At 44.6% G+C, this 16141-nt stretch overlaps 1 protein-coding gene across 13 annotated transcripts; it reads right to left on the minus strand.

Annotated features, from left to right (window-relative positions):
• Positions 1-9407: 9407 nt before the first annotated feature.
• On the minus strand, positions 9408-14147 carry LOC125537100. 13 transcript variants are annotated; one of them, XR_007295588.1, is made up of 6 exons: positions 13594-14147; positions 12368-13497; positions 12139-12259; positions 11620-11714; positions 9979-10066; positions 9408-9631 (listed from the first exon to the last, which is right to left on the minus strand). XR_007295588.1 is itself a non-coding variant. In XM_048700402.1 (6 exons), exons 2-6 carry the CDS (start codon positions 13036-13038, stop codon positions 9598-9600), a joined length of 327 nt encoding a protein of 108 aa, XP_048556359.1. In that variant the 5' UTR covers positions 13039-13497; positions 13594-14137; the 3' UTR covers positions 9408-9597. The 13 variants fall into 13 exon arrangements, 2 of the variants coding, with proteins under 2 accessions (XP_048556359.1, XP_048556360.1); XR_007295596.1 differs by lacking the exon at positions 11620-11714 and having other exon boundaries at positions 12368-13233; positions 13374-13497; positions 13594-14146; XR_007295594.1 differs by lacking the exon at positions 11620-11714 and having other exon boundaries at positions 12368-13233; positions 13362-13497; positions 13594-14146.
• Positions 14148-16141: the final 1994 nt, after the last annotated feature.

A 16141-nucleotide genomic window follows, 5' to 3' on the forward strand; every position in this document is an offset into this window, starting at 1 on the left:
AAAACAGATCAAGGGCTTGGAGAAATTCTATGTCCCTGAAATCAACATTAACGAATGCACCACTTTGCAAGCTTGTGCTAGTCACCACACACATCACAAAAATACATGGATTGCACCTCTGGAAAGATGACAAAGCATATAACAAAACATATGTAGAGCTCATGGGCATATCATGCACACAATAATCATGGCAAAAATGACAAATAGCCAATTGGAGCAGCAGATCTGGCAACTATCTCAAATAGCACTCTCCCAATAGAATTTCGGGCATCAAGATGAACTTCAATGAAAATGATGCAATGAGACGAAATGATGTGCTCTCTGAGATGAACATTTTGGTATGCTACACGCTCAAAACGGAGCTACGGATGCGGAGTTACGACATGATGAACAAGGGCATTTGAAACATGGAAATCTCGGGGACTTAGTGAAATTTTACCTCCGCGAAAGTCAACGCGGGACGGAGGGATCCGGGACGGAGTGGATCAGGACGCGAGGCGTGTTTGGTTCGGGACCGGGTGGATCTCGTCCCACCCGGCCGGATCTGGGACGGGGCGGCGGCCGGAGATGACGGAGCTCGCTGGCGAGGCACACCGGCGCGGCTGCCGAGGCACGCCGCGGCGAGGAGAGGCGATGGGACGCCGGACGGTGGAGGAGCGGACCGGCGATGGCGATGGGCGGCGCCGGCGACGAGGGAACATGGCGGCGGGGCGATGGCGGTGAGGAGAGGTGCGGGCGCCGGTGGGATGGCGCGGCAGCGCGGCGAGCGAAGTCCGGCGCGGTGGCGGTGCGCTGCGGTGGCCGGCTCAGCTCCGGCGGCCGAAAGCCGAGAAGATGGCGGGCCGCGCGCGCGGGGTCCTCCGCGGGTGGCGGCGGCGGCGGTTGGGCCCCGCGGGCCTGCGATGGGCCTGCAGGGCCGGCGCGGTGGAGGGAGAGGAGAGAGAGGGTGAGGTGCTGAGGTGCTGAGGTGGCGACGGCCGGTTGGCTGTGGCGGCGGGGAGGGCGATGTGGCGGCCTCTGGTTGGTCGGAGTGAGGTGGAGGCTGGACGTGTCCGGCGGGCCCGGACATGTCCGGCGGCGGAGTGGGAAGACGCTAGGGTTTTGGACTGCGCGAAAAATCGGGGAGAGCCACATATTTATAGGTAGAGGGAGCTAGGAGAGTCCAAATGAGGTGCGGTTTTTAGCCGCGCGATCGTGATCAAACGACCGAGATGATGGAGAGGGTTTAGGTGGAAGGGTTTAGGTGGGTTTTGGGCCAAAATGGAAGGGTGTTGGGCTACAACACACACGAGGCCTTTTCGGTCCCTCGGTTAACCGTTGGAGTATCGAACGAAGTCCAAATGGTACGAAACTTGACAGGTGGTCTACCGGTAGTAAACCAAGGCCGCATGACAAGTCTCGGTCCGATCCGGAAACGTTTAACACCCGCACACGAAAAGAAGGTAGAAAGGGACACCGGGTGACATAGGAGCGCCGGATTGCAAAACGGACAACGGGGAAAATGCCCGGATGCATGAGACGAACATGTATGCAAATGAAATGCACATGATGACATGATATGCAATGCAAGACACGCAAGCAATGACAAGGCAAACAACAGCGAATAACTGGACGACACCTGGCACAACGGTCTCGGGGCGTCACACCTATCACCACTACTGCCCACCATGGCTTCCTCGCGCTCCAGCGCTCTTCGTGACGGGCGGACGATGGAACACAAGGAGATGGCAGCCATTGCTGCCGACTGGTTGGCCGGCAGGTAGCCAGAGGACGACGACATCCCAATGGAGAACATGGTAGTCGACGATCCGGCGCCAACCCCCTCCTCCGTGCCATCCTCGCCGGTGCATTGCACCATGACCATCGGCGAGGCCCATGCCCAATATATGGACACGGTGAGGCAGAAGCATGAGGAGCAGTTCCGGGAGGCACATGCTGACGCCGCCTACAACCACCATCTCCTCCAGGAGCACTTGCAGGCGGAGGAGCAGATCACCGTGGAGCGGGTGGAGTAGGAGGCACTATTCGACTCATACCACTCCGCCCACGAGGGCCGCCTCGAGCGCTGGCGGTACCGCATGCGGGTGGCGTAGGTTGCGGCCGCCTACAAAGAGGGGATGAAGCGGGCGAGGTGCTATTTGGCGAGACCGAGGAAGAGGCAGAGGACAATGCCGGCTCCGACGAGTCCCCGCTCCGCTCGCGTCGACGAGGCCCTGCTCCGCCGAGGCCCCGTGGCGCCAACAACGAGGCAGAGGACACCGCCGGCTCCGCCAAGGCCCCACCCTGCCAGCAACGAGGGGGGGATTTCCCCCGCTCCGCCGAGGTTCCGCCTGCCGGCAATAAGACAGAGGACATCGCCGGCTCCACCGAGGCCCCACCCTGCTGCCAATGAGGCCGTGCCACACAGAAAACGAGGAAGAGTAGAACACGGTAGGTCAACGCCGCTCGGGTCCAAGTAAGGCCACCGCTACTACCCTTCGGTTGCTGGCACTGAGTTGTACATCATGGAGCAATTCTATGATTACATGATGATTGAAGAGCGCTCCGTGGTTGAGCAAGCTCATGAGATACAGTCATTTGCTAGAGAACTTGAGCACTTCAGTTGTATGCTACCGGACAAGTTTGTTGCCGGAGGTATCATCACTAAGCTTCCTCCTTCGTGGATCTCATTGGCACTCTTGATGTGGAAGAAAAGGCGAGAGCAAAGGACACACGTGCTTGAGGAATTAAGGGAGGATCTAGTGCCAATCTGGTACAGAAGAAGAACTTCCAGCCCCACAAGTTCAAGAACAAGGGCAAGTTTTATGGTAAAGCAAAGTTTGATGGGAAGAACAAGGCTGTGAAACACACGAACTTCAAGAAGAAGAATGACAAGAAGAAAGGCGTTTGTCATGTGGGGATCCTGATCATTGGGCTCCTAGTTTCCCTAATCGCTATGACAAGCTAGGCGGGTTAACCACTAACGGCCGGTTAGCTTCTTGGCGGTGGACGCGGAGTCGGAGATCTATGTTGGAGAAGGACGCTGCTTCTACTTAACTGCTGGTGCAGTTAGTTGACTGACATGTAGGCCCAACAGGCATCTGGGCCACATGTCAGTTACGCACCTGCACCTGCAGTTAAGTCACTGAAGCTTCTATTCGGCTCAGCCGGACACACGTGGGTAGCTTCGGTTAATTAATTATACCTCCAGCGCACCCCTTTTTAGTTGAAGAATGTATGAAATGTAATGAAATCCGGCATGTTTATATGAAATCCGACCATGTATGAATGAATTTATTTTGATTAGTTCAAATTCTTGTATCACTGGCATTGGATGAACATGCAAAACAATATGTACTAGCGTTATTCCCAGGGTGATCACCTTGTTTGCAGCAGTTTCACATGTACTCCCTCTGGTCCTTTCTAGTCTGCATACAAGTTTTGTCTGCAGTCAAAGTATCTCTACTTTGACCAATCTTATAGAAAAAGTATGCACCTTCACAATGTGCGAAGTAAAAAGGAACAGAAGGAGTACAAAGAGTTTGAGCAGCTTTTTAGCGTTCTTGTACATTGCAATCAAACACACAGGCCCGGCAATTCATAGAGAACATTCAAAACAATCGATGATTATGCATCTCAGCGATTCACATGTTAGAGCCAATATTTACTTCACAACTAAAGAAAAAAGAAAAAATGGATCGACGCTGCTGACAACAAAGGGCGTCCCATTCGAAAATATCAAACGCATGTCTTCTTGCTAAAATCAATGAGCAAAATTTGACAAGGTTTTCCCATTCCAAAATATCAAATGCCTATGATTGTGGAATGGGCAGGGTTTGCCATCAGTTCGGACATTGACATGGCACCTCGTGCTAAATAAACCAGTTGTTCTTTTTGTGCAGTTCCACCAAAATCAACCAAATTCGCGCGTAGCTTGTATGATTTCGCCCTTATATGTTGCAACGCCTTGAACTTATTGGCACCTCATTTATTGTGGTGGAAATGAATGATTCGATGTATTCATGAATATTTTGTGCAGTTCCCATTGAAATCAAGCTGAGCACCCCTGTTTGCACAAATACAAAAAAAGTGATTAGTATAAAGCAAACTGTACTGTGAATTGATAGTTTAAACAGGCACCTACATGGTCCGTGTAGAGCACACTTTTAGAAAAATGGAACTCACCGGAAAGAATCCTAGAACAACATTGTACTCGCGCATCACAGCAAGAAAATGGAGATTTGTCAGTCCTTCTGAGCTGGAGTTAGTTTGGTCTTGTGAGGGGTAATGTAACCATCCTTCAACTGATCCTTCTGATGAGAAGATAGACAGGGCTTCTTCATCCTGGCATAATCGGAACTAGTCACTTCACGTACTCCATATTCTTCTTCAGAGGAGGATGATCCTGTTGTTCAAAGACAAGAGGATAACTAAATGCTAGCATCCCTGTTTGCTCGAAAAAAGGAAAGGAAATATTTAAAACAGCACAGATGAAGCACTTCTCAAGGACAATACCACTTTTTGATGACAGTATCTAAACAGTAGCACAACACCAATAGAGATGGCAAAGCTCAATCATATGGATGAAATCAGTGGGCGAGTACCAACCTTTGTCAGGAGGCTTATTGTGTAGAGCATACAGATGAAGCACTTCTCCGTAATCATCTGCTGCTATCTACTATGGTGGCCATGCTTACTATATACTCCTTGATTAGATTACTGTTTCCAACATCCTGTTGTGCAGTTCCACTAAAATATATGGTATCTTCAAAGAAGATCCCTGTTTGCACAAGTAGAGATAATTACGTATTACATTAAGAGTGGCATCAAATCAGTGGCAAAACAATTGCTCGTTCTAGCCACAGCAATAAATTACGATGCAAAACTATATCATTACTTGTTTCATCACAGTTCCAGTGCTTCATTACAGCACCAGGAGTTGATTTTTGTTTTTCTTCCGCTAATTCTTCCCCTTCATCACTTGGTTCAATAACAGACAAGCTTCGCCTTCAATGTAAGATTTGGCATGTCAATTATGTTGCACAAGTATAGCACTAAACAATGACATTAATTTTCTGGTGAAAGTGGCAAAATACAGGCCAACAGTTGTGAAATATCCTTATCTTACCTCAATGGGATATTGCGGTGCACATACAGATTGGAAGTCTGTCTCCATTTGTGCAGTTCACTAAAATCAAGCAACATTACCATACAAGTAGCACAACATATGAAAGCACACTGCAGCATCATGTGAAAGAAGGCTAGTACTGACCTCTCATAACGCGGAATTCAAAGAACTCACAAGAAGAAGATCTGAACCAAATTTGCCAACACGGATAGGAAGTAAGATCTCCTCTTGTGCAGTTCCACTAAGATCAAGAAATCAAGCAACGTTGTCGGTGTGACATTTTGGTTGAACTTCATAAAACACTCTTAAAACAAAAGTGTTTTGTGCAGTGCAACAAAAGGTCACAATGGCAACAAGGTTAAGTAGATAACCCTGTTTACACAGAGGTGCAAAGGAAACAACTAGTGGTTAATAACGGTGGATGACACAGAAGCCAACAAAAATAAGCATCTACCTTATCTAAATGGGAAAGAAAGCAAGACATTAGCATTTCTCAAACGGTGGCATTGATTAATATTAATACAGAGACTATATTAACAATAAAATTTGTTAAACATGTAATTTGCTTTTAACTGTGGCATTGCATCAATTTTCCAGCGGCATTATTAGAGGGTGCTTCTTTACAGGGACATTTTGGTGGAGGGACTAAAAAACTCCGTGTTAGTCTCATCTAAACCAAACAGGAGGGACTTTTAGGGACTAAAAGTGGGCATTTGGGACTAAAGAAAGAAGACCCCGAGGGAGAGTCTTTTTGAGACTTTTCCAACAGTTGCCCCTGCCACGCATCACACCTTGTCTCTATTAGTTCATTACTAGGGGTAACATGGTCTTTTAGCATGTCATTTAATAACCTCTAGTCCATGTTTAGTCCCTGGAACCAAGCAGGTAGGGACTAGGGAGTTTTTAACCAAACAGGGCCTTAGATTAACAACAGCTAAAGAGTTTCACGGGACAGTGGATGCACCGGCACCATGTGCATCTATCGATGTACCGGGGTGATGCACAGTCTGTTGCAACAAAGAACAAACAACCAAGGAGCATATTTGTGTTGGTCCCAGTTTTGTTATCTTTAAACACCTTTCCCTATGTGAGCGCAACAAATCTAGTCTTGCTCAAACTCTACAGCCTTGTCCCCCAAAACAAAAGATCAGTTTGTTACAGATGTGCGTACTGCGTTTGTCATTGTTTTCCCTTTTCTACCAACATAGGTGCTGGATAGCCAGTCTGTACTAGTACTTTCCCCACTTCCTTTCCTCTGTGAACCACGTCCTAGATTAATGCTATACAACTTTCCCCACTACTTTCCCCCATTCCTGTCCTCTTTGAACCACGTCTTAGATTCATGCGATACAACTTTCCCCACTACTTTCCTCCTTCCTTTCCTTTTTGAACCACGTCCTAGATTCATGCTATACAACTTTTCCCACAACTTTCCCCCATTCCTTTCCTCTTTGAACCACGTTCTAGATTCATGGTATACAACTTTCCCCACTACTTTCCTGTTTGATCCAACACCTAGATTCGAGTGCAGAAGCGGAAAAAAGCCCACATGCAGCTAGAGCAATGCATCTGGAATAAGTAAATTATACCTTAAGGTTCTTGGGGTGTGGTTCAGTGGGCGACCGGAGGCCGTTCGACCCACACTATGTACGGTGGCGAAGAAGAAGGGGTCGGAGGCCCTCCCGCGCTGCCGCTGGGTAAAAGTGAACAACTGCGCCGGTAGTGGATTCCCTCCCTCGCCGACGGCAATAGTGTTAAGCCTCCTTCCCTTCCCGGTGGACGGATCCTACCGGCTCTTTGACCAGTAGTGAGGGGAGAGAGAGAGGCCAACAAAGTCTTGTTTAGATCTGGAGAGGGTGAGAGAGTGTGAAGAGAGCAACTACAAGCAGACCAGCAGTGAGGGGAGAGAGAGAGGCCAACGAAGTATTGTTTAGATCTGGAGAAGTGAGAGAGTGTGAAGAGGGCAACTACAAGCGCTGAGGCTCCAGCGTGTATATATATACTGGAGAGAGTGTGAAGAGTGCAAACCCTAGAAAACAAGCACCGAGGCTGCAGCTTATACGTGATGAGGTGATTATACGGTCACTACGAGATCGTATATCTCCGTATCCATCCATTTTGACCAGTCAAAGAATCCTACAGGCACGAATTATGCTCAAGTGTAGTTATCGAACCCGAGACCTCAAGTTTGATGAGCGAACAGGCTAACCAGCTACACAACCCTCCCGTTATGTTCAACGAGAGGAAAATAACCTTTTATGCATTCGTGTGACAAGCATGCCGTGTTTTTGTGTGTGTGTGGGAGTCATTGAGATTTAAATCATAATCGTGTCATGTGGCTTTGATGGTAAGACTATCCACAGTGGTGCAGAAATAATGCAGCCTTAGTCACCTTACCTCTCTCCACGTAGTACGTTGGGTCCCACCAGTCAGAGGGTGAAACAAACAAGTTAATAAGAAAAATTAAAAGCGCTAGTGGTGTATCTTACCTCACACATCTCGCTACTGCTCGGGAACACTGTCCAATTGATCCATCTGTTCGCTCACGTACTATCTTAAGTGAATCCTTATTATAACATGCACACAATTTTGGGCACTTATATTCGACCTAAGTCACTGTGCCATTGTATGTCGTACGACTCCCTCCGTCTAGGTGTAATAAGTCACGTTAAAAGGTGCAGCGGGACCAAGGTGCAAGCAGATGGAGGAGAAGGAGAAACTTGACCGGTCATTCCTCCAATCAAAGCCCTGATTTCTGACTAAACGCAACAATTAATCCAAACAACTAAGAGATTCTGTTTTAGCTACCATGTAGGGCCACGTATTAACTCGCATGCAAGCCGACTTTGATTTCTTGACTGATCGACGCGTAGTTGCGCTCCATGCATTGGGTTTCCGGGGGAGATAACAAGGCAGAGTAAGGAGTGTTTGGTTACATTGCTTAGGCTGGTCATAGTGGTGAGTAACTTGGACTAGTACAACATGCATATATTACTAGTCTATGTTACTACTACACGAACTTTACCATCGGAAGCGAGCCGATCTGGCTCTCCTGAGCTAGCAAGGTTTTTCTAGCCCACCCAAGCTAGCTGGCCCACAAAAGCTAACATATTTTAATAGTTCCAAATGCCTAACCTTACCGGGCTATGCTATAAGATATTCTTGCTAAGGATCCAAACGCTCCCTAAGTAACAACGCTCGCTAGCAACGAGGCCAGGAGGGGATTGAGATGCGAAGTTAATGGATGACGCCTAAACATTTTGGGAATATCTGATTTCCATAGGATGACTTAACACCTAGACGGAGGAAGTACTACTCCTCAGTCTAAGTTTGATGGAATATTCGTCGCCTCTTCTCTTCTTGTACGTACTCCATTTGTATCTCACTTCATGTGGCTTTGCACTCGCATGATTTTCCTATTCTATGAACCTGTGTGTGCGTGTGCGTGTTTAACAGCATGTGTGTGTTAGAGAGAGCGACAGATCGACCTACTCCTACAGAGAGATGGTGTGTAGTGTACGATTTTATCCGCGAGAGTCGGTGCATCCTCTCGTTTCCGGGCGTCCGTTAGGGACAGGCGGATAGCTGCCACGCCCGCTCCTGACCAGCCTGGCCCACCCAAAGCCCCTCCATCGTCCGCGCGCACTTCCCGCCTGAAATGGTCAGCGCCGCTCCAACACTACAAGAAATATATCAACTTGCGACCATCACTATTGGTCACTGAAAGGTCATTGTTTTTCATTTGCGACCTTTTTTTGACCAAAAACAGATGGTCAAAAGATGGCGGTCATAAACTGAAATTAACGACCTTCAGGATAAGGTCGTAGACGTTTACGACCAAAACAAAAGGTCATGAAACCCATGACCTTTTATTTTGGTCACTGGCTGTCTACCCAGGCCATGTCGGATCTGACGTGGCAATTTGATGTGGCAAAACTGTGACCAATTGAAAAGGTCGTTGATAAGATTTAGCCCAGCCCAATTCACTGTTCTACATGGGCCTAGCCCAATAATTTATTCTTTTTAGATTTTTTTTCCTATCAATTTGTGGTCGACTTTACGGGCCAAGCCCAACATTTCAGCATTTTTTTCTAGGCCATGGCCTTTTACTATCTGTTTCTTTTTTGCGCCTCGGCCTTTTTTACGCATTTCTATTTAATTTTCAGCCTTAATTGCGGACAATATGTTTTGGGCCTCTTTTCAAAGCCCAAATAGATTAGGTCCAATAGACATTTCAGTACTTCTTCCATTTGGACCGTGCCTCTTCTTTTGTAGAATAGACATACACAATCAACGCAAATTCAATACAACATATACTTTTTCAGCCACTTTCAGCCCAAGAATGCATTTCAAGTAAACAACGGATAATATTGTGACTATATGTACATAACTACCAACATTCGAGTAACATGTGCAACAGTACATCAAAATTCTCAACAAATTTAGCATTACAAGTCAATAACATAGAAAGCAAGTCGCTAACTGGGGCTTCAAGCTTTCTCCAAATTTCTTCGGGTAGAATTCCTATAAATGAGAGGAACATCCACATGTTTAGAGTCTCAACGTAGGCAATATTTGTTAGCAATAAAATAGAAAAAATAATTCAAGAACCATGCAAGAGCCTAGGTTTTACTATCATTTTGACACCTTAGAGTAACATCCAAGAATACCACGAGTTGATGCATTATTCTAGCATAACCAAATTAGAAACATCCAAATTAGAAACATCCCTTGCTGTTCTATTTTAACCTTACTACTACCTTCGTTCCTAAATATATGAGATCTTGGTTCATTTTAGTAATTTAGAAAGAGGGGTGATGGGGCACAGAACCTTGAGCCATTGTTGTGGGGTTGTGGCTAATGAAGGTTACCTTTTGGGGCCCCAACGGCAGCTTCGCAAGATGCAACAGCAACACCTCCAACAACCACAACAACAGCAGCAGCAGCACCAATAATGACCTGCGTGGCATTTCAGATCATCATTACAGAAGAAAAAATTAAGAAACAAGCAACCAATATAGCTTCAGCATTACATGTATAGATTTTAGCCTTTTCTACCTAAGTACAAATAGCAAAATGGAACATAGGCAGGTTGATTATATTTGACAGAGCTAACTGAACAAAAAAGAGAACATAGCGCCGCGACTTGTTGAGAACAGAAATAATAACGTTTGATTCAGAAATTAGTAATATGGGGATTAAGAGCATGCACACAGAAAGCTAATTGGCAAACAAAACTTATTGGTCAGTTCTCAACACAGAGCAAACTGGCAAATGATAATGTTTGTTACAATAATTAACAGGGCAGTAGCTCAACCTAAAGAAAGGCAGCATAACTTATATGAAAGAAACTGAGTTGTAAGTGTATAAAGAGCAATCAATGATTCATTCCGGAGACATGGTAGTTTCTTCTAACATATTGTACTATCAAGTAAACTCTCACAAGAAAGATGCCCCAGTAAGTAAGCTGAATGGGTGACAAACTGAATAGTGAAACAAGTTGATAGTTGTACACTATAGTGTTTACGCACAGTCAAACTGAATGAACTAGATGATACCCCGCGCGTTGCTGCGAGACACTTAGTTGACGTTAAGGATTTTCTTATAAATGAAAGAATGAAATGCCAAACTGGTATTGAGAATTCGAGAACAATGTGACAAAAGCGTAAGTACGCATTGGCAGTAGAGTAGGTTTTCTTAAACAATGAATAGAGTGTATTGCAACCTACTGGATTAACAATGCTTTGGTCACTGAGATATTTTCTTAATTATCTAATAGTGTGAACTATATTATTTGACACTGCACTGTATAGTACTAGGTTAGAGAGGATAATAAAGGGGGGCGTTGAGGAAGCAAGTAGATAAGTACATGATATTTATACATTTATAAAGGTAAAAGCTAAAAAACATGTACACCTTTTTTTCCTTCGATAGACTGAGAGATTTGCAATTGTCATATGACATATGAGTGCTAGATTGTCCGTTTTATAAAATTTTGATTTGATAGTAGCCAGTCAAGTAAGCGTTTTTTTGGGTGTGAATTGATCAACAGAAGTTTGAAGCAATGAATGATGGTGCAAATAGATGTTTTTAATTGCATAAGCTAGCAGTAGCAGGCAACCTTATATGAAGATAAAAAAGGGGGTTCTCTAAGGTGAGTAACTAACATTATGTGACAAAACTGAAAAAGGGGTCACCCTTAGTGGATGCCAGAACGCATGCATCTTCTGATTAGTACAATGGTTCTCCTACATGAAAGGATTAACTGACAGGTGATTTAGTATCATATCTGCTCAAATGAATTGCTTTGTCCGACCGAGTCTGTATGAACCTATATTAAGATTAAACTTTGAGAACATCGCATGTCTATAAATAAACCTCAAGAACCAATAATATTATCATAATGAAATATGGTGCTGGAGGAGTACGAAATTGTTACTATGAAAATCAGCGACGGTGCAGAGAACATGATATATTATATTTCAAACAGGATGTTGCAACCACATACATACCAGAAGAATCAAATTAAGAATCCTCTATGGTTGCGACAAAGTTGAAAGTAAAAGAGATGAAGTAAGGAGAGACAACCACCAAGAAAGGTCCAAACCTGAAATGAATGATGTCTATTAGAATGGCCACGCATGTTAATAAATCAAAGCTGAAACTCAATTAGTATCTAACAGAAACAGTAGTGCAAAAGAATCATCAAAAGAGATAAACACTGCCAAACCAAAGGACCAATTGTTTAATTTTAAAACGGAACTGCTAATTATGCAGTCAAGGGAACATATACAAATAAGATTAATGGAATCCAATTTAGTTAATCTAATAAAAATGGTTTATCTATAACAAAGTTACCATCCATCAATCAACTTGTTCTGAGTGATTGAGGCGTGGACATGTAGCTCAATGAATCCAACGTTGGCAAGAAAAAGCACCAATGTTAACCGATTCAATCTAGCAGCACCAACCTGAGCATGCATGTGAGGCTGGTACTCATAGGAAGAATCAGATAGGATTAATGGGAGTACCTGAGCTTGGGGACCCGCAAGGAGTTGAACTGCTCCAGCGTTTGGGGCTGTCGCGGGCGTATATCAGCACAATCTTTTCCACCATCTGGCATTCAGTAAGCAGCTCGGACGTCCGCCGGCGCTGCAAAACTCAAACGCGAAGCGCCGAAGCTGTAACAAAATTCTTAGGTTCAAACACAATCAAACAAAAAGAAGAACGCCAAGATCGGCGTGGTTGGGAAATCCGGACCTGGTGGTGGTGTCGACGGCGCTGAGGCCGCTGCGGGCACGACGTGTGGGTGACAAGGACGGAGTTGCACCAACCTGAGTATTTTCAACCTGACCAATTTAGCTCCAATATTTTCAACCTGATCATGATGAAAGTTCACAGGACTAAATATGTTACAAAAGTACAGGGAAACAAAACTCTAGTGCTGTAGAAGAGTTATTGCAACCTCTGTATTAAGTACACAAAAATAAGAAGGATTCAATAATATATACAGGCACAAAAAGAAGAGTTGCCATCAATGCTTCAGTTCTGCACTTATCGATGCAGTGGTATATATACCAATTCATAGTACTGTCACGAATCCTTGACTTTATAATTTAGTTTGACATTCACATATCACTTACTATGCCTATTGATATATATTTTTAACATGACTTACAGTTACATAAAGCAATCAGAAAGTATCAACACCAATCTGTGTTACCCCAATGAAAGCGTATATCACTATAAACAGTATTCCATGAAAGAGAAACCCAAAGTAGACAACATTTGCCCATGGAGTACAAATATTGACCTCATTTAGTGGTAATTCATGTGTACTCGTAAACAGACGATGAAGACTATGTTTCAGTTACCAAAAAGTGAAAATAACAGAAGTAAGAAGTACAGTTGCAGTGATTACAATTTGGCATCAGGGACAGCGACCAAAAGGATGCGTGAGGGTGTGTTTTCTCTCTGTTGGGTTCGATTTGGTTCGAAGGGTAGCAAAGCACGCACCAGGAAATCCTTGTGAATCACTACAAACAGGCCTTAAATTTCCTTGTTGCTGCCCCGAAATAGGGAGTCTGAACTCTCAAACAACTCCCAGATTTCAATATATGATGATCCTATACCAGAATATCAAGCAAATCAACGGTGTTGTTTATGAGCAACAAGTCGACAGTGGGAGACGTACTGAATAACATAAAGAGGATTCTAACGGTTGGTACTGCAACTCTCTCGGACGAGTACTAACTAGAAAGAGCACCATGGGGACGGGGAGGGCTGGATGGAAATCACAGCAGGATGAGGTCGAAGATGAAGGGGTCGAGGCCGAGCAGGGCGTAGATGAACCAGGAACGGCATGAACTCCAGCCCTCTTCAACCAACCTCTGCACAAGCACAACCACACGCATGGCTCATGACTCAGTAGTCAGCGCGTACACCAAACTGTTGACTGTGGATTTCAGACATGTGTGCGTGCGTACCGTGAAGACGGCGATCCGTGAAGCTGATCGAGACGTCGACACAGGGCACGTCGATGGCGCCAAGCCGCGATGCCGCCGCCGAGGATGACGAGGGAGAGGACCAGGACCCCCGCTCGCAGTCGGTGGTGGCGACCATGTCCACGACGGCCTCCGTCTTGGGCCACGGGATGAGCACGTCGCCCCGGACAGCGACCACCAGGTCCTTCCAGTGCTCGTTCCCGAGCGGCGCGCTGGACGGGGAAGGGCGGAGGCGTCGGCGAGGAGCCAGCGAGATGGCGGTGGAGGTCGGCGCCGAGGGCGGGACGAGCGCGGCGGCCCTGCGACGGAGGGCGCGGACTGAGGCCTCCGGGACGGGCGGAGGAAGAGTGGCGGACGTCCTCCAGGAGGCGAGGAGGAGCGGGTGGTGGCGCCCGGGCGCGGGCGGCGGGGTCGGATCTGAATCGGGAGGGATGGGATCGGCGGGGTGGCGGCGGCGATGGGGGGGACGGGGGGAGGGATGGGGGAGAGGGAGCGCGTGAGGTGGGTGGCGGATCTGGAGCGCTAGGGTTCGTGGGGTGAGAGGGTGAGGGAGTTTTCTTTTTTCTTTTTCTTTTTTTTTTGAGACAAAGAGGAGGAGGGGGTGAGGGAGAAAGGGCTGCTGTCAGATCCGAGAGCATCCGACGGCGTTTGCGCACGATCCGCGTGACATGTCCACGGACCAATCAGAACCCAGTACACGTTATAACCTTCTAAATTGGTCGTAATCAACTAAAAATAAAGTGTTGAATCATATTTTTGCAAAAAAGATGTTGAATCATATAAACAATTTTACGATATGAGAAATTCAAAAAGAAACATTCTCATTGTGTCACCAAATGTGACATAGTTTTTAGGAAAACTAACAAACTTGGAATTGGAATAAGATAAATATCTTTTAAAAATTGTTATGAGAAATGAGTTTTTAGGGGGGGATCATTTTCTATTTTCGGAGTGCCAAAAATGTTTACAGCACCACTCCATTTTCCAAAACTGTAAGACAGCATTTTATGTACAGTTGACAAAATTTTTAGATGTAAAATGCTTTCGATCCACCTCTCATCAAAAAGACAAATTATGTTTCAAAAAAGCATCTACCTCGGCATTCTTTTGTTTTTCTTCTACTTTTTCACATGGAAAAAATCAAAGAAATGGTCGCATATTGTGCACAATCGTGCATCTTGGAATGGCAAACAATGTTACCTAAGAAAGTTTTCATTTTCTTTGCATGAAAAATTCATTTTTCATTTTTCGAGTGCCCGAAAAGAGGCTTTTTTGTGAAGGACCTACCAAATATTTGTTGTAAAATTATACCAAATCAATTTTCTAAAATACTAGGCCATGTTTAATGCACAATTTTCCAAATGGTTGGGTGCCAAAAATCTTGATCCACCTTTAGTGAAAAAGACAAATTTCTGTCTTTCAGCAGGAAGCGGGTCAAATTTAAATTGTAGCTGCTTTCATAATTTGCTCTTTATTTTTTCCAAAAATCATTTCTAGATACATAACTATCTATTTAATCAGAGAAATATCAAAAGGTTTCCAAGATTCAACAACTAGCTACGAACGGTCAAGCCCGCCGTTTCGACCGCATTTTAAAACGGGCATAAAAAATTCAAAAATAATCAAAAATTGGGAAACCTTTGCATTGTGTCATTATATGTGACCAAGTTGCCACAAAAAATAATAAACATGTATTACGGCAATTATTTTTAAAAAGTATTCTCAGAAATGAGTTATCATCTCTCAAGATTCATGGCTTTCAAGCCAAATGATCAATCTTATGGCCACATTCATGGCATAGTTTGTTCAAATGATCTCATATTGTGCACAAGGGTGCATCTTGGAATTGCAAACAATGTTGCCTAAGGGAGTTTTCATTTTCTTTGCACGGAAAATTCATTTTCCATTTTCCGAGTGCCCGAATTGAGTTCTTTTTGTGAAGGACCTACCATATATTTCTTACAAATTTGGACCAAATTAATTTTCTAAAATATTAGGAAATATTTGATGCACAATTGAAAAAATGGTTGGGTGCCAAAAGATTCAATCCACCTCTAGTGAAAAAGACAAATTTCCGCTGATTCAGCAAAAGCGGGTCAAATTTGAACTGCAGCTGCCTCATAGTTTGCTATTTATTTTTTACAAAAAATTATTTCTAGGTACATAAGTATCTATTTCATCAGAGAAACATCAAAAGTTTTCCAAGATTCAACCACTAGCTAGGAACGGTCAAACCCGTCGTTTTGATCGCATTTCAAAACGGGCATAAAAATTTTTAAAAAATCAAAAAATTGGAAAACCTTCGCATCATGTCATTATATGTGACCAAGTTTCCATGAAAAATAATAAACTTGTAATGCAGCAATTATTTTAAAAAAGTGTTCTCAGAAATGAGCTATCATGCGTGAAGATTCAGGGTTTTCAAGCCAAATGATCAATCTTATGGCCACATTCATGGCATAGTTTGTTCAAATGATCTCATATTATGCACAAGGATGCATCTTGGAATTCCAAACAATGTTTCCTCAGG

This window comes from Triticum urartu, chromosome 2 (assembly GCF_003073215.2).
Source record: "Triticum urartu cultivar G1812 chromosome 2, Tu2.1, whole genome shotgun sequence".
In the NCBI taxonomy this organism is placed as follows: Eukaryota; Viridiplantae; Streptophyta; class Magnoliopsida; order Poales; family Poaceae; genus Triticum; species Triticum urartu.